The 25,412-nt window shown below is 39.0% G+C and overlaps 1 protein-coding gene across 1 annotated transcript in view; it reads right to left on the reverse strand.

Annotated features, from left to right (window-relative positions):
* Window positions 1-10,508: 10,508 nt before the first annotated feature.
* Window positions 10,509-25,412, reverse strand: part of LOC136866646 (nose resistant to fluoxetine protein 6) — a 187,427-nt gene continuing 172,523 nt past the window's right edge. The window contains exons 12-13 of the mRNA XM_067143764.2: window positions 22,980-23,088; window positions 10,509-11,528 (exon numbers count right to left, since the gene is read on the reverse strand). Coding sequence (XP_066999865.2) covers window positions 11,407-11,528; window positions 22,980-23,088 — 231 coding nt within the window. The 3' untranslated portion in view covers window positions 10,509-11,406. The remainder of the gene's footprint in view (window positions 11,529-22,979; window positions 23,089-25,412) is intronic.

Below are 25,412 nucleotides of genomic sequence, written 5' to 3' on the forward strand. Positions count from 1 at the left end.
TTCTTTTAGACATGTAAAGACGTGATTATTATTCTCCATACACCATGTGCAAAGATCTGTACCCTTTATTTACAGTCCCTTTTATGTGATTACTCCAATGAAGATTTTTCCTTATATTAACACCTAAGTACTTACCGTGATCCCCATAAGGAACTTTCACCCCATCAGTACAGTCATTGAGACTGAGAGGACTTTTCCTATTTGTGAAACTTACAACCTGACTTTTAACCCTGTTTATCACCATACCATATCCTGCTGTCCATCTCACATTTTCCCCTTAATGGTTACAGGATCAGATAATGCTTCACCTACTCAAATTCTCTGAGTTCTATTACTAGAAACATAGCCACCCGTTCAGTCACTCTATTGTCTACTCCAATTGCAGTAATTTTTACCATTAGTCTCCCATGATCTACCCTGTCATATGCCTTGGATAGGTCTATCACAACAGAGTGCATTCAATCTCTCGAATCTAGGATATCTGCAATACCTTGCTGGAATCCTACAAATAATTCTCAATCATTGCCTGCATCACCCTTTCTAGGTCTATACACTCCTAAAACATCAAGTTACCTGTTATCTTTAGAGATGAGCCTTACAGCTAGATTTCATGTTTGTCATCTTTAAATTTTTCGTAGCTTACAAATTCTTCTTTCACCAGAATGAATACTCCCTCTCCTAGGATAAACACTCCAATTCTGTGAGAAAATTTCTGCATCCATTATATCATTTCTCAGTCCTGATTCAACTCCTATTACAATATCTGGTAAGTATATATCTATTAAATTAATTCTATTCCTTTCTTTACAATACTGTATTTCTACAATTCAGCACTAACATTTTTATGTCACCCCTACTTGACACCCACATCCTTGTACCCTTATCACTGCTCCATAGTCCACCCTGTTTCCCTGAATGTACCTCCATATGATCCTTCTAAACAAACTTTCTAATTTATATGCCCCATTATGGTTCAAGTGAAGTCCATCTGAGCAAAGATCCCTATCTCCTACCCACCCATTAGGATCTACAAATCTCACTCCCAATTTCCCACATGCCAATTCCATAGTCTGATTTAAATCCCCAGTTACACTCCTCAGTATTCCTCCTACTGACGCTACAGCGGCTGACTCAATGTTTATGAAGCGATGGTGGAGTATTATATTTTCTTCAAGATTTTGGTCTTTGCATTGGCAAAAAGTGATTGAAATTTTGTGTAATAATGAGTGATAAAAGCCACTGTATTTTTTTAATCGTTTTCACTGTTAATTTTATTGTGAAAGTCTGCTGTTTTTTTTTTTTTAATTTGCTTTACCTTGCATCGACTAGTAGGTCTTATGGAGACAATGGAGTAGTAAAGGGCTATGAGCTGGTTAGGAAGCTGCTGTGACCTTAATTAAGATACAGCCCCAGGATTTGCTTGCTGCAAAAATAGGAAACCACCGAAAACCATCCTCAGGGCTGCAGGTAAAGGGGTTCAAACCCATTATCTCCCAAATGCAAGTTGACAGTTATATGACCCAAACAACACAGACACTCCATTGGTAAAATCTGTGGGTGCGGGCAGTATAATAACACCCACAGTATCCTTGCCTGTTGTAAGAGGCAACTAAAAGGGGCCCCAGGAGCCCTTAACTGAATTTTGGCATTGCTTCCACTTACTTGTACCAGGCTCGCCACTTTCATCTATCCTATCTGACCGCCTTTGGTCACGTCTTGTTCTTTTCCGACCTCGACGCTATTAGATTGCGAGGATTAGGGTATCTTTCATTTTCACGCCCTTCATGGCCCTTGTCTTTTGCCTAGTTTTACTGCTTCTTAAAAGAGTAATCACCACCACCACCACTAACGTCATTATGCATTGTATTATTTTACAGTACATTTCTTGTTCTAATGTGCAATATATTCCTAAATTTCTTTCATAATTTTCCTTTCATTACTTTTTTTGGTTTTGGATTATCCAAGTTTTTGGACTGGCAGTGTTTGACTCCACTGTATTGGAGACATTTCCATACAGATTTTGGTGGTGGTAAAGAAGCAGGGGACTGGTAATAGCTATAATATTGCTTGAAAATTACTCATGTGCTCAGTGAATATTTTCAGGTCCCAAAAAGTAGATTTTGAAGGGTATTCATAATTAACCCTCTACTGCATAGTCAGTACATTTCTTGTTCTAATGTGTAATTTAGTCCAAAATGTATTTGATAACTTTGGCATCAAGCAACATATAACCTTTCACCTGTGTAAAATGATACAGATTGTGTACAGACGTAGTTCTACAGCACACCTTCAATTATACAGTCAATCAAACACATATTATACCATTGATGCCTTGTTTCTTTTACATAACAAATAACAAAAGAGCCCTACAACCCAAGTACTCCTTCCACCCCATCAACATCCACACATACCAACCACCTGTGGGCCCTCCCCCATCATATTACCACAGGCTTCACAAGTACCTGCGGTACAACCTCAAAGACATTACCGACCTACAGTCGTGCAGGTAACCTTGCACCTTGCAATATGTACCCATGGCCAGTAGGCAGTATTGTTCAGATTTTGAATGTTAAAAACTTAGTGTAAAATCGCAAAATTTGTATATATCTCCCATTATGGCGAACCACATCACATATGAGTGTTGTTGTTACCACAAAGACGCACACATGAAATGCTGTCAGTTGTGTACACTATTTTTATTTACAAATTATACATACATATTATACACACACACTAATAAACTGCCATCTGGAACACTTGACTACTATGCTCCTGAACAAAACACTGTTACGAAGAATAATAATAAGAAGAAAACTGCCACAATACATGTCAATGAACCACCAACCACAACATGAATTCACATACTCGATTAACGACTTGCACTCACGACTCTTGTTAAACAACTCTTGACTACTCCCAAGGCTGCCTCTTTATATACGTTGCCTGGCCTGGCTTCTAGAAGAATATGACACACAACATGTTTTCTCGTAATTTTGAGAGCTTCCAGTAGCCTATTTACAATGAATGGATTTTTCTGTAGCTTTCTAGTGCCAAAGATACGTTGTTCTGGACTATTACCGTGTGTTGCACAACATTGAATTGAATGTGTAATAATAAATTATATACTATTAATTACATTTTCATGCATTAAATAAACTCATATTGATATACATACAGAAGATGTTTCATGACATAACCTCATAAATATTACGACGATGATTTATACCAAATAAAGTCCGGAAATAACTACATAAACAATAATAATAATATCAAGCTCAATATTTCCATTATTTACCCATGGGTTAGAGAATATTGTTTCCAAGTTCCAAGTTTTACTAGTCCATTACACTTGCACCAGTGTTAAGGTATTAGCCCCAGTTAAGAATAATGTTGGTATATCTAAAACACTGAACGTGTAAGTTGAATTTCATCAAAGGGAAACTAAAAGTAATTCATGCAGCAGAGGTTTAAGGTACGGTAGCCATAATATGTGATGTATGGACAGGAACTTTTGTTTCCACACCACTTTGAAAATGCTGTATTTCACTTGGTGCCTACAATTGGTTAGTACAGACTGAGTAACAAGACTTTTTTTAAAAAATATTTGCCATTTATTCATTGTTATTAGCTAAATTTTGAAGCTTTTCTTTCTAACCTGTGACATCACACAGAAGTGTTGATAGCATTTTATAGTAACATCCTAAGGTTAATGAATGCACATTGTCTCTACACCTGGTGGTTGTATTACACAATCTACGTACAGAAACATTTGATTATTAATCTCAATGCCATCGTGCAGATTTGGCAGTTAATAATTTATAAGTAGATAACCTGATAAGGGAAATCAAAACAAACACATCACAAAGCTTGTTAACAATATCAGATTACATGTTATGATAAAAGGAGACGGAAATCGTGAAAGCCAATAACAAAGCAGCAGATTCTATGAGTGTTGATCATGTTGCAAGGAATAGCTCCGAGAATAACTTAACTTAAGTTCGAATAGAAAAAATTAGAAAACACAAGGGTTCTGAGGCGTATTATGCAAAATACACTAATAATGTGATATTATTTGGACAATCAACTGTCTACGTGACATACGTTTAAATTAATCTCTTATCGGCACTAGTAATCCTTAGGAGATTATGCATTCTGCTATTGAACTTTCTTTCACGGCCTAGTGCCTGTATACTGAGTTGTAACTGGAATCCAACACTATTTGTCGAATTGGATGACTAAACTATGTTTCTGGTGGACTCTGACAATTTTAGTGAATGGGCGCATTGGACATTTTATCTGCTTGTAAACTACTCATTGTATGTATGGCTATTAGGATATGACAGCACCTAATTATCCTGCATGTTTTATCTGGCGTGTATAATCGTACTGTGGACAGCAACGCGTATTCCCACGCTATCTGTGTCCGTATATTGCAACTACAGTGTGTGTTTTGACGTGTCCACCAGGACGTGTACCGAAACTAAACTGTGTCGCTTCTAGCGGTGGATAGTGAAGTGTGGTTGTCTGCACTTGAATCTGCTTGGAAACAGACGCTGCTGCAGAGAATGGAGTGCTTAGCGGCTCCTAAAGTAATGGACATCCCATCCCAACGGATGTCCATTATTGCGCTTGGATAACTTTGAAATTCTCCATTGCTTTGTTTTAAATTTGTTGTTCCCTTCGTCTGGGTCTATTTTTTCTGTGTATTTGCAAACGATTTTCTGTGCTATGTTTTTATGCGTGTGCCATTACCCTTTGAAATTTATTATAACCTATTATATATCATCTCTATCGTTGATGTATTGTGGGCACATATTAGTGGGTTTTTTTGGGTGGTTATTCTCTTATGTGTGATTCATGCTTCTTTTTGTGTGTTTCGGCTTGCACATGCCCGTATTTGACCTAACACTGCACTTACACTAGTCTCTAAATTTTTTAAATTTCGTTGTTATTATTATTATTATTATTATTATTATTATTATTATTATTATTATTATTATTATTATTATTATTATTATTATTAGATGCGAAAAAGACCAGAAAACTGATCACGCAAAGCTCACTTAGAAGTTGTGCATTTCCTTCTTTGCTAGGCAGCCTTCAATTTTTCTCTCATCGTGGTTCTTCGTTCTTCTGTCCACTTAGCTCCTGTCTTCTTCTTGTGGTTTCTCTCTGACTCTACTTCCCACTTGTTGATTTTCGTTCTGTAGCAGGTTCAGTTAGCGATGTCGGCCACTTTGATTCCTGATTTTTCCAGGTCTTGGCAGATTTCCTTTGTCCACCTATTTGTTTTGATGTTTTCTGTTGCCTCAAGTAAGATTCTTATCAGTCTGTTTTCTGGAAGGCATTTGATGTGTCCATAAAATTTTAGGCGTCTTTTTCTGATGTCGGCCGCAAGGTTTGAGAGCTCCTCGGTTTTTGTACGAGATTGCAGTCTATATCCTTCGTCAGTTAGTTTGGGCCGAGAATTTTTCTGATGATTTTATGTTCCTCTTTCAGGATGTCTTCGAGTACTGTTTTACTGTGGAGATCCAGTGTTTCACTCGCGTATAGTATTTCAGGTTTGATCACAGTGTTGTAATGTCGAATTTTGGTGAAGATTGAAAGGCATTTTTTGTTGTAAATGTTTTGTGTTCGGCCAAGGGCTCTCTTCGTTTTCTGGATGCGGACCTTGAGGGCCTTCTGTTCTTTTCCTGTTGGTACTATAATTTCTCCAAGATATCGGAACTCAGTTACTTTTTCGATTGTGCCAAATTTCGTGTTCAAATTCTGGAGGCTGCAGTGGTTGCACATGACCTTGGTTTTTGAGAAGGAGATTTGTAGGCCAAATTTTTCTGAGCATTTCTTGAGGGTTTCGATTTGGCTGATTGCCTGTTGTTCATTTGTTGCAAGGATCGCGAGATCATCTGCGAAAGCGATACAGGAGATTTTTACATGTCTTCTTGTCATACTTAATGGTCCCATTCTCTCATGATTTTGTCCAGGGCTATGTTAAAGAGTAGTGGGGAGAGTCCATCTCCTTGTCGGACACCGGTTTTTATCTGAAATTTTTCAGATATATTTCCCATGAATTTTACTTGGGAGGTTGTGTTGGTGAGAGTTAGTCTGATGATTTTTTGAGTCTTGTTGTCCAGTCCGTACTCACTCAATGTTTGGAAGAGAGATTGCCGGTCATTGGAGTCGTATGCTTTCTGGAAGTCCACGAAGGTGCAGATTGTGGGTTGTTTTCTTGTGTGTCGTAGTTTCAAGATGGTTTTCAGGTTGAGTATCTGTTCTGCACAGGATCTGTGGGGCTTGAAGCCCGCTTGGTATTTGCCTATGAGTGGTTCTAGTTGTTCCTGTGTTCTTTGGAGGAGGACTGCAGAGAGGATTTTGTATGTGACTTGCACCAGGGAAATTCCCCTGTAATTGTTCACATCTGTTCGGTCACCCTTTTTGTGAAGTGGAACGAGGAGGGCGTTTGTCCAATTTTCTGGTAGTTTTTCCGTTGTCCAAATTTCTTGTATGATTTGTGTGAGTTCTTGGAGAGAATTCTTTCCTAGATGTTTAAGAAGCTCTGCTATGATGCCGTCGTCTCCGGATGCCTTGTTGTTTTTCAGTCGTTGTATGTGTTGGTGTATTTCCTCTTGTGTAGGTGGGGATGAGTCTGGGTTTGGGTTCGGGTGGGGTTTAAGTGGAAACCTCTCCATTGGTTCTGGGCAGTTGAGTAGTGACTCGAAGTATCTCGCGAGTTCCTTGGTGTTTTCGTCATCTGTGAGTGCCAATTTTCTGTTTTGTTTTCTGAAGCAGAGGTTCTTGGGCGTGTACCCATTTAATCTGTTGCAGAAGATGCTGTAAAAATCTCTGGTGTTGTAGTTGCGGAAGTCCTGTTCGGCCGACTTCAGTTGGTCCTCCAGGTATTTCCTCTTGGTTTGTCTGATGAGTTTAGAGGTCTGTCTGCGGACTTCGCGGAATTTTTCTTCGTTTTCAGGTGTACAGTTGCTGATGAACTTCTGGTATGCGTTTTTTCTATTCAATATGGCTTGGTCACATTCGGTGTTCCAAAACGGGTGTCTGCTCTTTTTCTGTAGTGGGATTTGCTCTGATGCACTCTTCATGATTTTGTCGTGGAATTCGTTCCAAGTTTTGGCTGGGATTTTTTCCCATGTTTCCTGGAGATTTGATGTTTTTATTTGTGCTGTGTCCAATTTTTTGTTTGCCTTGGATTTCTGGTAGAAGCGTTTTGGGGTAAATTTCACTTTGATTCTTGTTAGACGATGGTCCGAGTCAATGTTGGCCCCTCTGCGGACTTGAACGTTGTGTACTTCTTTTTGTGCTGGGAAGGAGATGGCGATATGATCGATCTGGTGTTTGCCGCAGTAGGTGTTGGGTGATTCCCATGTGAAGAGCTTATTGGGGTTTTTCCGTAGGGATGTTGACATGATTTTCAGGTCATGTTGTTGACAGAGCTCGATGAGGCATTTGCCATTTTTGTTGGTCTTTTCATGTGCTGAGAATCTTCCTGCGGTTTTTTTGTAGCACTTTTCTTTACCAATTTTACCGTTGAAATCGCCGAGGAGAATGATGCTGTCTTTTTCAGGTATTTTGATGAGTGTGGTTTCAAGTTTGTTCCAGAAGTTTTCTGTTTGTTTCTGATCTTTGCAGTCGTTGGTGGGTGCGTGGGCATTTACAAAAGTGTAGTGGCGATTTGCACAGCGAAGTCGTAAGGTCATTAGTCTGTTGTTTACGGGTATGATCTCTTCTACGGAGTTCACAATCTTTTTGTGTATGAAAAAGGCCATGCCTAACATTGGTGTGGCTTTTCCTACTGTTCGTATAGTTTTGCCCTTGAAAATGCGGTAGTTACCATATTCTGATGTCTCCAACTCAGTGAGTCTGGTCTCTTGTACGGCGAGTAGCTGGATTTATTGCTGATCTAATTCTGATGTTAATCTGAGAAGTTTGCCTACTTGTAGGAGTGTGTTTACATTTAGCATGCCGATGCAGAAGGGCGTTTTAGTGGGAAGTTTGCCAGAGAGCTCTGACTCTCTCTTTCGTGTCAGCCCGGCTCCTCCAGAATCCGAGTGGCCGGTTGCCGCCTTCGTTTTCAGTTGGCGGGTGGATTGGTTACCACCTGGAGTAATGTTGTTCTTACTTGCACGAATCATGGTGTGCTTGTTCTCAAGCGATTGGGTTGATTCCGAGGGATCGGAGTACAATCAGGTGGGTGAGTTCCTGAAGGTTTTCTGAGGCAGCCGCTCCAACTCGAAGTACAGACGCCGACCAGTTGCCGCACCAAATAGGTGAACAGACGCTACTGGATTTATTATTATCCTATGCCGTTGGCCATCTAGTGGCTCTTCCGCCTTTAGGGGCAGTTTCCCACCCCAAGGGCAAGAGAGTGCCCTGAACCTCTACCCGCTCATCCGCTCTCCGAAGAGGCCGTTGGCACTTGGTAGAGGAGGACCACTTATACCGGTATAATATTATATATTATTATTATTATTATTATTATTATAACTCTGTTATTAAACCAGAAGCAACTTATGCTTGTGAAACATTATTTAAACTCAATACTAGATCAACAACAGAATGCTTACAAGGAGTTGATCGAAGGATACTCAGGACGATCATAAACAAGAAACATCAGGTGGATGGACAGTGGAGATTGTTGCCGAATGAGGTTATCTATCGGGAAAGTGAGTCCATCACAGACATGATGAGAAAAAGAAGAATTGCCATTTTTTGTCATATATTTCGACAAAGTGATAACAGAGTTTTAAAACAATTATTTAATTACTTTTGAAATAATAAATCAAAAAACAATTGGTTTAAAGAAGTCCAAAGTGATTTGGAGGAGTTGAATATTACCATGCAAACCATAGAAAACAGAGGCGAGAAAAGTATTTTGAAGAATAAATGCATCAGGCTTCCTCTGACCACTGTACAGAGGAAACAATATGTTATAACGGATGCGGAGAGGGCAGCCAGGTCAACCAGACTCAAGACTTTCTGGGAGAAGAAAAGGAAGACAAATTTGTTGTAGTCTGATTTAAGTGCTCCAATGTGGGCGTAAACTCTGTAAATAAATAAATTATTATTATTATCGTATTTATTTTCATTTCCATTGCGGGTGTTTTATGTAATTCTTACTCAAGATATTCGTGAAATACCGCATTTATGTATCTTAACTTTTCAACAATGTACTGGTAACATTGGTTAACTTGAGGTCTTGGACAGCCCTAGTGCGTGAGATATGGGGGTCTGGTTCTTATCTTATTTTCCGTTGTTGATTATCTCTTCGTGCCTGACAGTTATGTAACTGATTATTGTGGATTGTCTCGGCCGCGATAACAGCATCTTGTATATGGCTCCGTGAATATTATTTTTTCTTCTTAAGCCGTGATCGTTTTTCTGTCTCAGTGATGTGAAGTGTACTGGCTCGTTTTATTTTAAATATGTTTATGGTGTTTTATTTATTGCCATTGCTTGCCATGGCTTTTGTGATTTTAAATTATTTTTAATTTGGGCTGTTTTTCTAATTCGGTGCGAGCTTGTATGGTGAAATTATGTCGGTAATTGTGTTCTGATTTTAGTTGTCATGAAAGGTTGTGTGACCTTCATTTATGTGGGTTTTGTGGGGAGCTTGCTTCCACTGGGTGCTGTCGAAGCCCTCTATTTGCCATCCAACCCATTTTCTTGTGTTAAATTTTAAATTCCATTTAATGTTGATATATTTCAAAGATGTGTTTATCAAGGGTAATTATTAAAGTAAGCTGATGCATCAGTATATTTTTTGGGGGATAAAAAGAAATTATTTACTATTGACATAAGTTTATTTACACCTAAGTTATTTATTTAATGAATATTTATTATACTACCTAATATTGTGTAAATTCCAAGTTTCACTTATTATTATTTCTCAGAGTTTTTTTAATTTTTCAAATTTAAATTGTAGTGTAAATATTATTTATTAATTATATTTTTATTTTAAATTTCTTGCAAATCTTGGTGTCATTTTTGGGTGAATTCCTTCACAATTCCTAAGGATCCCCAACTCTCCCCTTTTGTTTAAATGGGTGGGTTCCAGTACTCTTCCTTGCTTCCTTGTGTATTTGATGTGTTATTATCTGATTTATTCTGATTTATTTGTTTTTTTAATTGTCTTGTGTGCGCACTCCACGATGATGCTACACTAGCCTAGCGTCATTCTCCTTGCCTTTTTTTGGGGTGTTGCAGTTCTTAACCATGATGGATAATTGAAGATCTCCCCAGAATAAGGAGGTAATTGACAAATCAGTAATTTTTCAGGAGAAAGGAAAATTTGTTTTGGGGCTTATTCCATGGTATACAGTACTTGAACCAATATTGCATACATAAGTGTACAAATGAATTCATCTATTAAAACAGTGTTTAATTGTTAAAACTTAATGTTTTAACATTGACATATGAATTTGAAGTAATACAATGGGAAAAGGATGTATCATCATATTTTCCTACAAAATAATTTGCAAGTGTGGAGTATTTCTTATAGTTTTATATAGCAGAAAAACCTGAACATGCACTTGGAACACAAATGATAGCAACTAATATTAGTGTAACAATAAAAATGCCAATAATATTATGACAGAAAATACTTCAAAATATAGAAGTGACTTCGTCCGCCACCTTTATTTAAATGATATATTACACGTAGTGATGAACCAACACTAGTACTGTCCGCCATCTTGACTGATGTTACATCTTTACACCACAGAGACAAAATTCTGCTGGATGCAAACCAGCTTGAAGTTCAAATGTAAAATATAAGATGACATCAAAGCATGGAGCCAAGATGATATACCCGATTTCCACTGATATCTCACTTTTCAAAAATTTGTTGGTTACATTCATATTCTTTTATTTTTTCTTCTTTACAATTTGTTTTACGTTGCACCGACACAGATAGGTCTTATGGTGACGATGGCAGAGGAAAGGCTTAGGAGTGGGAAGGAAGCAGCCGTGGCCTTCATTAAGGCACAGCCCCAACATTTGCCTGGTGTGAAAATAGGAAGCCACAGTAAACAATCTTCAGGACTGCCAACAGTGGGGCTCAAACCCACTATATCCTGGATGCAAGCTCACAGCTGCGCGCCCCTAAACATGCGGCCAACTTGCCCGGTCATCCTTATTCCAGGAATGTCTTCTATATGGTTACTGTACACTTTATAATCACAATCACAGAGCATATCAAGTAGTGTCTCACTAGCACAAGTACACAGCTCTACTAATAACCAAGCCTTCCAGGACAGAGGAAGGGACAATGAAGTTGCTGTCACTCGCGTAGCTCCTTGAGGATGCCGCAAATGCTTGTTTAGTAGTCACTGTATTTACTGCTTACTACAAATAATAAATGTATTCAGATAAAATGGCAAGAAACATTTATATTCAGTGATACTGACTGTTCGATTCACTAATTGGTAACCTTATGTACCCTTTCTGCATTCTTCTCTTCTTTTCCACATCTTCTGACTCACCTGTTGAAGATTTGAGCGCTGTGTGCTTGTTAGCTGAAACAGAAGAAAAAATAATATATAAATGACAAAGATAAAAGTAATACTGCTACTCTTGGTACAAACAGGTAGGAAAAGTGGTAGGGGGCACACGCAATGACGAAGGAAAGGTAAAATTATGAATAAACTCAGTGGATTGAGCTGTGTGTGCGATCTGTCTTCAGTGGTGGGGTCATGTGAGGAAAAAGGGGGAGTTTTCAGTTATCTAAGAAGACAATTGGCTCAAGCATGGGGGGTAAGAGAAACAGAAGGACACTGAAGCTATGATGTTATGTTCAGTTTTGTTTCTGACTTTAGATAACAGTTGAGCTAAACAAGGTCACAGAACTTAGTTAATTCACAGAGTCTTGGAGACTGAACCCTGAAAAGCATAAGCGGATAATCCCTATGGTGTCTGTTATTCACAGCGATATTGAGAATATGAATGTGTTTCAACAGCTGAAATTGCTACCAGATTGTTACGTCTTCTTTACAAGAAAAATACAGTGAACCTCTCATGACTATGAGTTTTGTACTTTATTAAAGTAAAAAGGTAATAAAGCAATTTTTAAGGAATGTGAAATGAGGTACATACCTTTAAAGGTACTAAGGAATGGTAAGGACCTGCTGTATTATAACGGAGAAGTAAACAGACTAAGAAGGAGGTACAGGTTGGAAAGAAAAGAGTTAGAAATGGCTGTGGAAATAAGAAGAAATTGAAAGAACTTCCTAAGATATCGAATTTAGTGAAGAAGTCAGCTGTGAATAACATGAGAGGACGTATAATTGGCAGTCATATAAAATTTAATGAAAAATGGAAGGCTATGTATAGGTACTTTATGGTAGAAACAGGTTCCAAAAAGGACATTCCAGGAAACATTAATAAACAGGAAGAGTGTATGTGAAGATCTAGAGAAGGAAGAAATATTGTCAGCAGTATGTCAAGATTGTTGGTTGTAAGGATAATGTCCAGATAGAGGAGGTGACTAATACTGCTAAAGTATCGAAATTTACCTACAGTAACAAAGACATTTACAATGATACAAAAATTGAAAAACTAGCAAAGCAGCTGGAATTTATAAGATATCTGGGGATATACTAAAGACAATAGGTTAGGATATAGTACCTCATCTGAAGTTCTTATTTGGTTACAGTTTGCATGAAGGAGCTATTCCACATGAATGTATACAAAGGAAAGGGTGACAAACATAAACCCAAAAATTACAGGCCAGTCGGTTTAACATGCATTGCATGTAAGCTTTGCAAAAGCATTCTTTCTGTTATATTAGATATGTTTGCAAAATTAATAACTGGTTCGATAGAAGGCATTTCAGGTTTAGGAAAGATTAATTTCACTGACGCTCAATGTGTAGGATTCCAGCAAGTGATAGCAGATATCTCAGATTCGGGGTATCAAATGGACGATATTGTGATTGACATTATTTAAGGGATTTGATAGGGTAGATCATAGGAGACTATTGATGAAAGTGAGGGCTATTGTACTCAACATAAGAATGATTAAATGGCTGGCTATATTTCTAGAAAATAGAACTCAGATAATTACAGCAGGTGAAGCCTTAACTGATTCTGTAATCAATAAGAGGGGAACTGCTTAAGGCAGTATTTTTGGACCTTTATGCTTCCTTATATACCATGTGACTCAGCTGCACCTTCCAATGTAGTTTTATACAACCCAACTAACGTGTGACATGGTTATAAGGTGACTATTCCCCTGCATGTGTACTGTATGGTACTACACGAGTGAGCACGTTTTTGCACATGATTCTGAACCGTACTGACAGGTTATATCGTCCGCTCAAAAAACATGACACCTTGAAATCATGTAGCGATGTCCTTTGACCATGTAACTAAGTTAATGTGTCATGCCTCATGACCATGTGTAACAAAGAAGGGAATCAATGCCTGAAACTAGGTAACAGTGCAGTAATTAATGATTGTCTTAAACACCGAATTCGATGGTGAATGTACTCTACTCTTGTCGTACTACCAGCATGTTCCCAGCAGTGTAGCATAGTAGATGTGATTAGGCGTTAGCTTAGCAATCGACAGAATGTGTCATTGGCTGTTCGAATCCTGCATCATTAATATATTTTTGCATCAGTATGATGTTTGAATATGTAAACACAGGTCCATGTTTGCTGTCATTCATCTTGTGCCCTGCACATACTCCGCTGGTTAGGACCTGAATGTAATCTCTGCTGTCATTCGGCATGTCTTCCACAGAGGAATACATCGACATGCTCCTCATTTATGGGGAAGCAAGACAAAATGCATGCGAGGCACTATGTCTGTACGCAGGAAAGGTATCCCAAATGGTGACACCAGGCAACATTCCGCCATGTTGAAAGACACCTAAGGACAACAAGCGTGATTTCCAAGCAGCCACCAGCACAATAGGCCCATTACATCGGGTGAAACAGCAGAGGCCGTTCTGGGGGCAGCTCGTAATAACCCACACATCAGTACAAGGGTGATTGCACAAGAGGTGAACACCAGCCAGCCAGCCATCTGGCGAATACTGCATGAACATAAATTCCACCCATTCTATCTTGAGCTACACCTAGAACTCCATGGGCGGGAAGCTCAAATGGAGTTCTGACGGAGGCTGTTAGGCAGGCTGGACAATGAAGCAGCTTTCATACCGCACATTTTGTTCTCGGATGAATCACGCTTCCACAATAATGGGAACGTCAATTGCTGCAACATGCACTATCGGAGTCCGGACAATCCTCACTGCGTGCGACAGGTGGCCCATCAAGTACGATGGGGAGTGAATGTGTGGTGTGGAATCTTGGGGGATCACCTGATTGGACCTTATTTCTTTGTGGGCCATTGGACGGGCCCACGCTACCTGCACTTTTTATCTCAGGAACTCCCACTGCTGCTGGAGGATGTGACCTTCCACGATCGTTTGACGATGTGGTTGCAACAGTATGCAGCTCCACCACATTCGACTTTACCCGTATGTAACCATCTGAATGAGAAACTGCCAAGGAAATTAATAGGACAACGAGGTTCTGTTTCTTGGCAACCAGATCACCGGATTTAATGCCATTAGACTTCTTGTGGGGACATTTGAAGAATGTTGTTTACACTCAAGCACCGGAAAACCCCGACCAGCTCCGGCAACTCATCACAAATGCCTGGCAAGCAATTACACCTGGAATGCTTCAGCATGCAAGATGATCTATTGGACACCAGGCCTGAATGTGTATAAACCAAAACAGTCAGTACATTGAACATTTGCTGCGATAAAACATTGTCAGTGCAGTTGTGTTCCTACCATTTCCTGTTCATATGTGTCCAGCCTGCTAATTAATATGCCCTTCTTAGGGCCACTAACACATTCATTCACACACAATTTGAATGAAAGCGGGTATTGAACTTATATTACGTGCGGTATGTATTAAACAAATATTTCAAAAATATGGAATCTTTGCCCTGGACTTGAACCTCCCAGCTCATACATAAGCCCTGTCTGCCACGTATTTACTAACTACACTACGGTTCCATACAGCAGTGCAGCTTATAGCATATATTAGGTTAACTGTGGTCACAATATCAATTTAGTGCTTTGCTGGCGTGTCAGGTTCATATAATCTAGAAGGCACACGCATGCCTTCCAGTGTTTCATGTGAGTATAATATTATGGCATCCTAACATGGTGAGGTGGTAAATACCAAGATATCCAGTTGTGTTGTCTCAGGGCAGATGTTTTCAGGATGGATTTAACCCATTCACATCCTATTTAAATACCGTAGCAGTTCACTGAGAAAACAAATTTAAATCCCGTACTACGGCAGTCGTCTGCACAGTAACTTTTTTAAGTGAGTTATTGCTAACCCCGTTGTATTCACTAAACGTATGTACAACAAGGATGTTGTCACTTTTGGTCCTGTTCCAGTCATTCAAATTGGTCTGTGCCGAGGTATGAACTTATTTCGAAAGGCTTGGCCCACCATCGTCATTTGTATCACTTTCCGTGTCAGCATCACTCGAACTGGAACTAAGACCTTCAAGGTCTATTACATCATCACAAACATCACTGTCTTCATAATCACTCTCTAAAACACTATCTGTTAGCTTTCGTATTCCATCTTCGTCAACACCAACACATCTGCTTGACGCCATGATTGCAACTGACGTGAACAAAATAAGATGAACAAAGATACTTTTATCTCTTGTTCCAGAAGTGTGTGTGATAACCTGAGCCCAGAGCATGGGAAATAACCGAAGCCACAAGCCTAAACTTCAGCTCAGAATGCATACAAGTGGCATCTGTGAGTTAGTAACTGAACTACATATATTGATATACAGCAGTGCATCGCCGCAAGCTAAGCTCGTCATTGGATTCATATGCCACGAATAAATTTTGCGAGCTAGGGTCATCAAAAATGATGCGATTGGATTAATATTGTGGGATGCATAAAACTACATTGGAAAGGGTGGCTGAATCACATGGTATATAAATGATATGAGTAAAAAACTGGAATCAGAGATAAGGCTTTTTGCAGATGATGTAATAGTTAAATTTGAAGATTGTGAGCAACTGCAAAAAGACAATGTTGTGAGATGAACGGAGGGTAATGGTATGATGATAAACAGGGTTAGAAATCAGGTTGGGAGTTTCACTAATAGGAAAAGTCCTCTCAGTTTTAATTACTGTGTTGATGGGGTGAGTTAGTAACTGACAGTAGTGATAGATCATTCTAAAAAACAATAACAATTGATAATAAGATTTGTAACCTTATAACAAGCCCAATGCTCACAGAGCTTCATTCATAATCGGGGAGAATTGAGCGCCCAATTTCCAAGGCCTACACACCTTCATACATAAGTATAAACTCTACCGACACTCACTACATATTTATTGGCAAGAGAAGCCAATGACAATGGAAAACTGAATGGAGAGAAATCCCATGTAAACAGGAGCTAAGCTGAAACTAAAATATGGGGATCACTGTAAGTACCAAGGTACGAATGTAAGCAAAGATCTTCATTGGGGTTATCACATAAATGGAATTATAAATAAAGAGTACAGATCGCTGCACATGGTTATTTATTTATTTATTTATTTATTTATCATGCCTTTATAGGTGGCGAAGTTAGGGCTCTTGGCCCTCTCTTACACTTAACCACTGTACACATCATTGAGAGCAGAGTTTGAGTACATATTATATAATAAATGATAACCTACACAAAAATACCTTACACTTTTCTAACTCACATTCATACGATCATTCATTCTTCCAGTCATACAAGTTAGTCAGCTGCATTCAGCAGGTAGTCTCGGCAAGCAGTCTTAAATTTAAGTAATGAAGTGGAATTTCTGACACTGACAGGCAGGGAATTCCAAAGTCTAGAACCCGCCACAACAAAGGAGTTGTTGTACATGGAGGAGCGGTGAACAGGAATAGAAAGGGAGGAACCAGAGCGGGTATTACTGCAGTGAAAGGAGGACAAATACTTAAGCTGGGATGAAATGTATAGTGGTCTGTCTTCAGAGAGCAGTCTGTATATCTGTATCAGTATGTGATACATCCGTCGTTTGTCAGGTTTTAGCCATGAAATAGTGTGATAGTATGGGGAGACATGTGTATCATAACTCAGGCTGTATATAAATCTAAGGCAACAATTAAGCGCTCGCTGAAGTTTCGAAGTCTGCTCTTTTGTTGCATCTACCAGAATGACGTCACAGTAGTCGAGGACGGGAAGCACTAGCGTTTGTATGAGTTTGACTCTCACAATACAAGGTAAAATATCGCTGTTTCTTTTAACCGAATGAAGTATCGAAAATATTTTTTTACACACATTCTTAATATATTCAGACCAATTTAAAGTTTCGTTCATTGTCACTCCTAGATTTCTCACAGTTTGGCTGAATGGGATAACTAAGGGAAGACTTGGGACAAAGAAGACAAGCTGCTCAACAAAATGATATGTTCTGAGCTGTCAGTGGAGAGATGGCATGACATTATTAAATGAATGAGTTTGAGTAAGGAAAGATAAAAATTTGAAGATATAAAGTTAGAATTCAAGAGGGCAAATTATTATTATTATTATTATACTAGACAGCAGACCTAAAGTGTCGGACAAATGGTTCAGGGAGGTGAGAAAGGATCTCAGACAGGTGGGACTAAATTCGGAAGACATCTCAAACCGAACAAAGTTTAGGTCAGTGATCGACAGATTTCAGGGATTCCATGACGAACCAAAACTTAACCGTGGGTGGACGGACGAAAGAAGACAGGCTGCCAGAGAGAGGATGCTGAAGTTCTGGGCTGTGAGGAAGGCTTCCAGAAACATGTAATTGTTATCTAACGTGGTCTCTAATGGCCGTAAACGAATATATATATATATATTATTATTATTATTATTATTATTATTATTATTATTATTATTATTATTATTATTATTATTATTATTATTATTATTATTATTATTATGTGCGTATGGACCCAATGGATCACGCAAAGCTCTAACGATTCTGTTTTCTGAGTTGCCAAACAGCTCTCATCCTTTCTCCATGGATCCTTTTTCGTTCTTCTGTCCACTTTGCTCCAGTCTTCTTTTTCACTTCGTTCTCTGGTTGCACTTTCCATCCATTAATTTTTTTCCTATAAAGGTTTCTGTCCGCGGTGTCATTTGGGTTTATCTGGGCTTTTTCCAGATCCTTCTTCACTTCTAGTACCCATGGAATGTTTTTTAGATGTTCTATGTAAGTGAGAATCTTGTGTGTCAGTCTACTTGCCGGCAATCTGTGGACGTGCCCATAGAATTTCAGACGTCTTTTGCGGATGTCTGCTGCAATGTTGGAATGCTCTTCTGTCTCTTTGCGTGACCTCATTCTATATCCATCTTCTGTTTTTCGGGGGCCGAGAATTTTCCTCAGGATTCTTCTTTCTTCTTTTAAAATGTTTTCTAGGTCACCTTTCCCGTTCAGTGTAAGGGTCTCGCTGGCATATAAGACTTCGGGCTTTATTACTGTATTATAATGTCTGATCTTTGCATGGCGGGACAAGCACTTTTTATTGTATATGTTGTGAACCCTACCATAGGCTTTCCGAAATTTTTGTAGGCGAATTTTCTGGGCAGCCTTCTCGCCTCCCGTTGGTTCAAGTATTTCTCCCAAGTACTTGAAGTGTGGTACTCGGTTGATTTGCCCATGTGTCGTGTTCAAATTTTGGATGTCAAATTTTGAGCAGAAGAACTTAGTCTTTTCAAAGGAAATTTGTAGGCCAACCTTTCCAGCACATTCGCTAAGGGTTTCAATTTGTTTAACGGCTGTGAATACATCATCTGTAAGTATGGCCAGGTCATCTGCAAAAGCGAGGCATGATATCTCAATACCGTCTTTGGGTCGTCCTAGTCGTATGGGGCGCCAGTATCCCATATCTTTCAATACCTTTTCCCACTCGCGGATGACTTTGTCTAGGACGAGGTTGAAAAGAAGCGGAGATAAGCCGTCACCTTGTCGGACGCCAGTTTTAATCGGGAATGGTTCAGAGATCTCCCCCATGAATTTAACTTTGGAGATAGTGTCAGTGAGTGTTGCCTTGATGAGGTTGAGGGTCTTGGAATCAAGTCCCAGTTCCTCAAGAACAACGAAGAGAGACTGTCGATCAACCGAGTCGTACGCTTTCCTAAAGTCAACAAAAATGCAGATGACCGGTTTGTTCCTCAATGCTTTGTATTTAAGTGTTGTCTTCAAGTTGAATATTTGTTCTGCGCACGAGCGACCAGGGCGGAAGCCTGCTTGATATTCGCCAATACTTATTATTATTATTATTATTATTATTATTGTGGTCCACAGGCGGTGGGGAAAGGGATGGCAGGGCCGTAGGGCTGGACAATTAAAATGACAACTTAAATGAAAACATCTAACATGTTTAATTTTTCTTTCTTTTCTCTGTTTCTTTTTTCCTTTGACAAAAATACACAATTAGATAACAGTAGTGATAGATCATTCTAAAAAACAATAACAATTGATAATAAGATTTGTAACCTTATAACAAGCCGAATGCTCTCAGAGCTTCATTCATAATTGGGGAGAATTGAGCGCCCAATTTCCAAGGCCTACACACCTTCATACATAAGTATAAACTCTACCGACACTCACTACATATTTATTGGCAAGAGAAGCCAATGACAATGGAAAACTGAATGGGGAGAAATCCCATGTAAACAGGAGCTAAGCTGAAACTACAATATAGGCCGTGAGCAAGTTAAATTCTGAATAGTCAGAAAATGATATTTGGAAAATAGGCCAACAAAAAAGAGAAAGGGGATGCTGAAAACAACTCAGCAATCCCATGACATTACACAACAGTAAAAGAGAAAGGGTAACCCCATACTTCCTTGTGACTAGGAGGAAAGAAATTAAGCCAGAAATGAAAGAAACCATTGAATCTGGAAATCTTAGACACAAGAAACAAAACCGTGCGAGTTGGTCGTGCGGTTAGAAGCACACAGCTGTGAGCTTGCATCCGGGAGATAGTGGGTTCGAATCCCACTGTCGGCAGCCCTGAAGACGGTTTTCCGTGGTTTCCCATTTTCACACCAGGCAAATGCTGGGGCTGTACCTTAATTACGGCCATGGACAGTTCCTCCCAACACCTAGGCCTTTCCTATCCCATCATCGCCATAAGATCTACCTGTGTCGGTACAACGTAAAACCCCTAGCAGAAAAAAAAAAAACAAGAAACAAAATTGAGAAAAGGAAAACAAGGGTCCACAGTCATGCTTCATTTTAAGACTTTACATCCATTAGGGCAGTTACACTCGCTGTTTGAAGAAGACAGTAGAAAACTTACATGATACAGAAATAAAGTTAATAAAATCCCTACATTAAAACCGAAGCAGGTATGGCATTACCCTAAACCTTATTTTCTAAGGAAATGCTGTTATCTCCCTATATATGTTCAGTCCTCAGCCCTAAGGCTGGTTGGATCCTCAATAGCTCCACCATCAGCTGTCATAGGTGGCCTAGGCATCACTGAAGAGGCGTGCTAGGAAAATGAGGATTGAGGTAGTTTCCCGTGGCTTTCCTCACTGAGCTAGGAATTTCTATTACATAAAAGTCTGCCAAGCCCACTGAAATGCATGAACCAACTGACCCTATGAGCAACATTTTCACACCATCCATAGTAGGGACTGGCTGCATAAAGAATGGCATTACTAGCATCGCTCATACCTCAGTCACTTTCATGTTGTCAAAGACAAGGATAAGACTGAGACAAATCAATGAAAGTAACAAAATTGGTCTAGCCAATACCAGAAGACATAGTGCACAGTAAACACTAGGTCCTGCCAGCAAAGGCATTATGCCGCTCGAAATTTCTAGAGACATATTGTTTAGGACATAGCAGTCTATCGAACTGGTTGCCCCAGCATCTCAGCTGCCTTGCTGAACCTCAGCAGATGATGCAAAAGTCAAAACAATCTTAGACAGCGATCAGGCAGTCCGTTTTACAATGGCAGGCTGGCATTGATTTGGCTTACAAGAAATCAGCTTCATTTCCCGCATCTAATCTTATTTACATTAAATCAATAAAGGTAAACTTCCACCTGTTTGATACTATATTGTATTTGCTTTAAGTAAAAGAATTATTTGTAGAACATGTTTCATTCCTTATGAACATCTTCAGCTACATAACATTGCTTAGGTGAAATTACACAGAATCATCTTCTTCTCAAAAAAAAAAAAGCTTACCTTTGTTATGCTTAAAACAAAACTAATTTAAAAAGATAAAAATAATTAAAATATGTGGGGAGGGTTGAGTGGGGCGGGGAAGATGGACCTGCTTATGTTCTAACCTAATTTAAAACCATTTTCTATTCACTTAAATACATGTTAAAAATTGGTAGTACTGTGTATAGTACTTTTGCTCATATGTGGTGTGTATGTTTTTCTTAGTTGTTCACATTTTAAAAAGATTTTGAAAAGGACTTTTTCGTATCAATGTTATGACTTAATTTAAAAACTGTTCTCTTCAGCTGCTCTTCTTTTCCGAAGTGAGTATTGTCATTTGTTTTAACTTGGTGAATTTTGTTTATTAAGAGACCTGTTGTTGTGGCGATATTTGAATCCCACGTGCAGCACGACTTGTATCCAGTTCTCACTGGCAGAACCCCCTGTGGGTGGGGGTGGTAGAATAACACCCACGGTATCCCCTGCCTGTCGTAAGAGGCGACTAAAAGGGGCCCCAGGGGCTCTGAACTTTGGAGCGTGGGTTCGCGACCACGGGGCACTTAGCTGAGTCCTGGCATTGCTGCTTCCAGTTACTTGTGCCAGGCTCCTCACTTTCATCTATCCTATCCAACCTCCCTTGGTCAACTCTTGTTCTTTTCAAACCCCAACGCTATTAGGTTTGCGGGGGCTAGGGAGTCTTTCATTTTTATGCCCTTTGTGGCCCTTGTCTTTCTTTGGCCGATACCTTCATTTTTCGAAGTGTCGGATCCCTTCCATTTTTCTCCCTGATTAGTGTTATATAGAGGATGGTTGCCTAGTTGTACTTCCTCTTAAAACAATAATCACCACCACCACCACCACTCTCACTGGCAGAGCTGGCCAGGCGACCAGCTGACACTCCACATCACCGCTTGAGACCCTATATAAGTGAGTGGGCCAGGAGAGAATGCAGTCAGTCATCCAACAGCTAGTTACACCTCACTTCAGAAGTGCAGAGGATGCTCTGTATAAGCAGCTTACTGATCAAGTGGACTGAAGCTAGCTCGTGAGGTTTGTATCGCTAGACTCGCTGACATCTCTCCATACTTTACATTCTCAAGTCTTCAGCTCTTGAATGAGCACTTTAACTTTGCAAGTCAGTTGCTACGCAACATTTCTCCCTCAGCGAATCTTCATTTAGTTTGTGTACTGGTAACGTGTAAATATTGTATATATCTCAAGTGTTGTAATAATCTGTTAATATGACAAAACCGTCCATTCTATGAAAGACTCTTTCTTCAGCAGAAGCTGGACTTTGATGTTTTGTGTAAGTGCCACATGTTTCACAATACTATATCACTGAAGTTCTCCTTTAATAAAATTTTGTTTTGTGTGTGTGAAATAACTCTCTTAATACACAACACGACCCTCTAATTGGTTTGGCTGACAAGAACACAGTAAGAGCAATCCTTAGGAGTGACCGGATAAGAGGTGCCAACCCCTAATCATTACATTTCCCTCTAAATGAAAGTTCCAAACTGGGTTCCTAGGTGGCAGTCTCAAACAGAGACATTATATCTATAATTAGGCTTCAGAACTGCACACTTTGAAAGAGTCCAGAATATCTCCACAAGATACCACTACAAGCAGATCTTTAAAGTGTTCTCTTTCTCTAGGGAGAGGCACTCTTCATATCTCAATAATTATCATCATCATCATCATCTCTAAGTTCAATGCTTGTCTATGAAACTGTCAGCTTCATTGTCGTGTAAACTTACGTTTCCTCATGAGAATTTTCTCGAACGCTGACACAGGTGACTCGAACATTAGGTTGAGTAAAATGGCTGCCGCAGCACTTAGCATCAAGACACTGAGGACGGCTCTAAGCTGAAAAAAGGAGAAAAAGGTTTCAAAATTATAAAAACTGATTACTGCTATTTAAATATGACACTGTTTCTAAATGCAAATACATAAAGATCTTTCATGGACAAAATATTTCAAGTTTGATGCACTATGACCACACTTTGTTGTAGACAAGAAAAAGCACAAAGAAGCAACGGTACAGTTCTTTGTATCAAATATGACATACTAACGTAGAACTAAATCATCAGTTAGTGAACCCAAGGAGGTCAAGTATTGTTAGCTTCTGTTTATCATTGAATTCAGTACTTGAGGTTTTAGCCAATCATAGTGTGTTCGAAAGAAACATGTCAGTGTTTTCTGGCTGTCACTCACTTGACAAGATTCCCTATCAATTATTTACCTACTTTTTCAGAATTGATTAAGAAGTTGGATATTTATCAAACATCTCCCTTGGTAAATTATTCCAACCCAAATTCCTCTTTCTATAAATGAAAATTTGCCCCAGTTTGACCCCTTGAATTTCAACTTTATCTTCATACCATTATCTCTCCCACTCATAAAATCTGTCACAGATGTGTTTTTCATTTGTTATTTTATAAAAATTGTATAACAAGAAACTTCGAACTAATCTCTTAGACTCAAAAGATGCTTACAGACACTTGAAGTGTGTCTGCGCTATGATTTGAGTGTATCTTATTGGTATGTGATTCTGTTTCAACATTGGTTGTTCCCCCTCCTATTCCTTCCCCTTCCTTTCCTTTCTTAAGTGTAGTCTTGGGGGCTGGTTGTGTCCAACAGTTGAGTATCATTATTATTTGTCGCTCGATCTGAGCATCTACTTTGGGGTTCCTTTCAAACCCGAGGCTGCTGGGCTGTGAGTATCGGAGTGTAAGTCGTGAGTGTATGTTGTATGTGTATATTGAGTGAAAGGTTAATGCTTGTGGCAGAGAATGGGCATGTAATTGGGTAAGAGTTGTGCTTCTGTTTGTGCTGTGATGTGTGCATATGCTGGGCTCGTAGCCCAGGGACCTAGGGGCCTGTCAAAGGCTGTTCCATTTTCATAATTTGTATTACTTTTAGTAATAGATGTTCTGTTCTCTTGTAATGAATGTACGAGGCCAATAGAGGTTTGTTGGTTTATTGTTGTAAGGTGCTTCAGTTAATGCTTTTGTAAATATGACAGATGAATTTACGGATGGAAAACTCCTTAAACTCGGTTCACCTCACTTCCCCTTTGAATATTTTACTTTTTCCTAGGCCCTAATGCTAGTACCTTCTCAAATCTCAATTCAAACTTACTCACCTACTAATGTCATTGCACATCGTCTCTCCACTGACAGTTCAGAATACGCCAGTTACAAGTTAGAAACTTCATCCTTGTTCCATATTGACAACAAAATTTTAAGTATAATGGTTGGGAAGATTCACCAAATCAAAAAAGAAAAAGTCCCATACAATTCACTACAGCCATAGGATTCAACCTTAAGGAGTATTTCCCTCATGCATTAATGCGTGCTGGCAACAGATGCTTTTGTAACAAATATTGCAGGAGAGGAATATGTTTAAACTTTAAGAAGGATTTAAGAAAAGGGGCTGTTGTAATTTGAAGAAACAGCATGTTTCAAATTTTTATTTTTATTTGGACTATGAACTTACTTTAAAATTCAAGTTGAACGTACTTTATTCATACTGTGAATACAGTGTTTTTAATGTGTTACACCTTGCTTTAAAAGATTATTATGTTGTTCACACCATCATGTATACAATGTCTTATTTATGACAATTTTACCAATAATTTAGACAACTGAAACAACTGAAGATGGCTCTTTAAGAGCCAAAACATGTACTGTGCTTCTGTAAATATAATTGATCATTAAGAGTGATTGTAAGGCTGTATTGATTTAGAGGATCTTCCCTACCATTATAATTTAAATATGCCACTTAGTCAAACAGCTCCTCTCCTACTCCAAAGTCTTCCCAGCCTAAACCTTGCAAAATTTTCATAACATTTTCACAATCATGAACTTGGATTTCCCACTTAATCAATACTTGACTTAACGAATATTGAATTTTCACGACCGCATTGCAATCAAAATCATCTTTCAACATTTAGAACATGTTGAAGAGATGATAAGTACAGAACAAAAATTGTCAACCAGACATCAGTGGGATCCGAACCCACAACCTTCCGATTTTGCGTCAATAATAATACAATAATATTAAAAACGCTACTTATTTCGAAGTCGATATAATACAGTTTTTAATAAAGTTGCATCAGATTAGAATTTATCAAATACAGTTCTTCAGCAGCTGAATATAGCCTCTAATAGAGACCAAAACCAGTACTG

This window comes from Anabrus simplex, chromosome 3, assembly GCF_040414725.1.
Source record: "Anabrus simplex isolate iqAnaSimp1 chromosome 3, ASM4041472v1, whole genome shotgun sequence".
In the NCBI taxonomy this organism is placed as follows: Eukaryota; Metazoa; Arthropoda; class Insecta; order Orthoptera; family Tettigoniidae; genus Anabrus; species Anabrus simplex.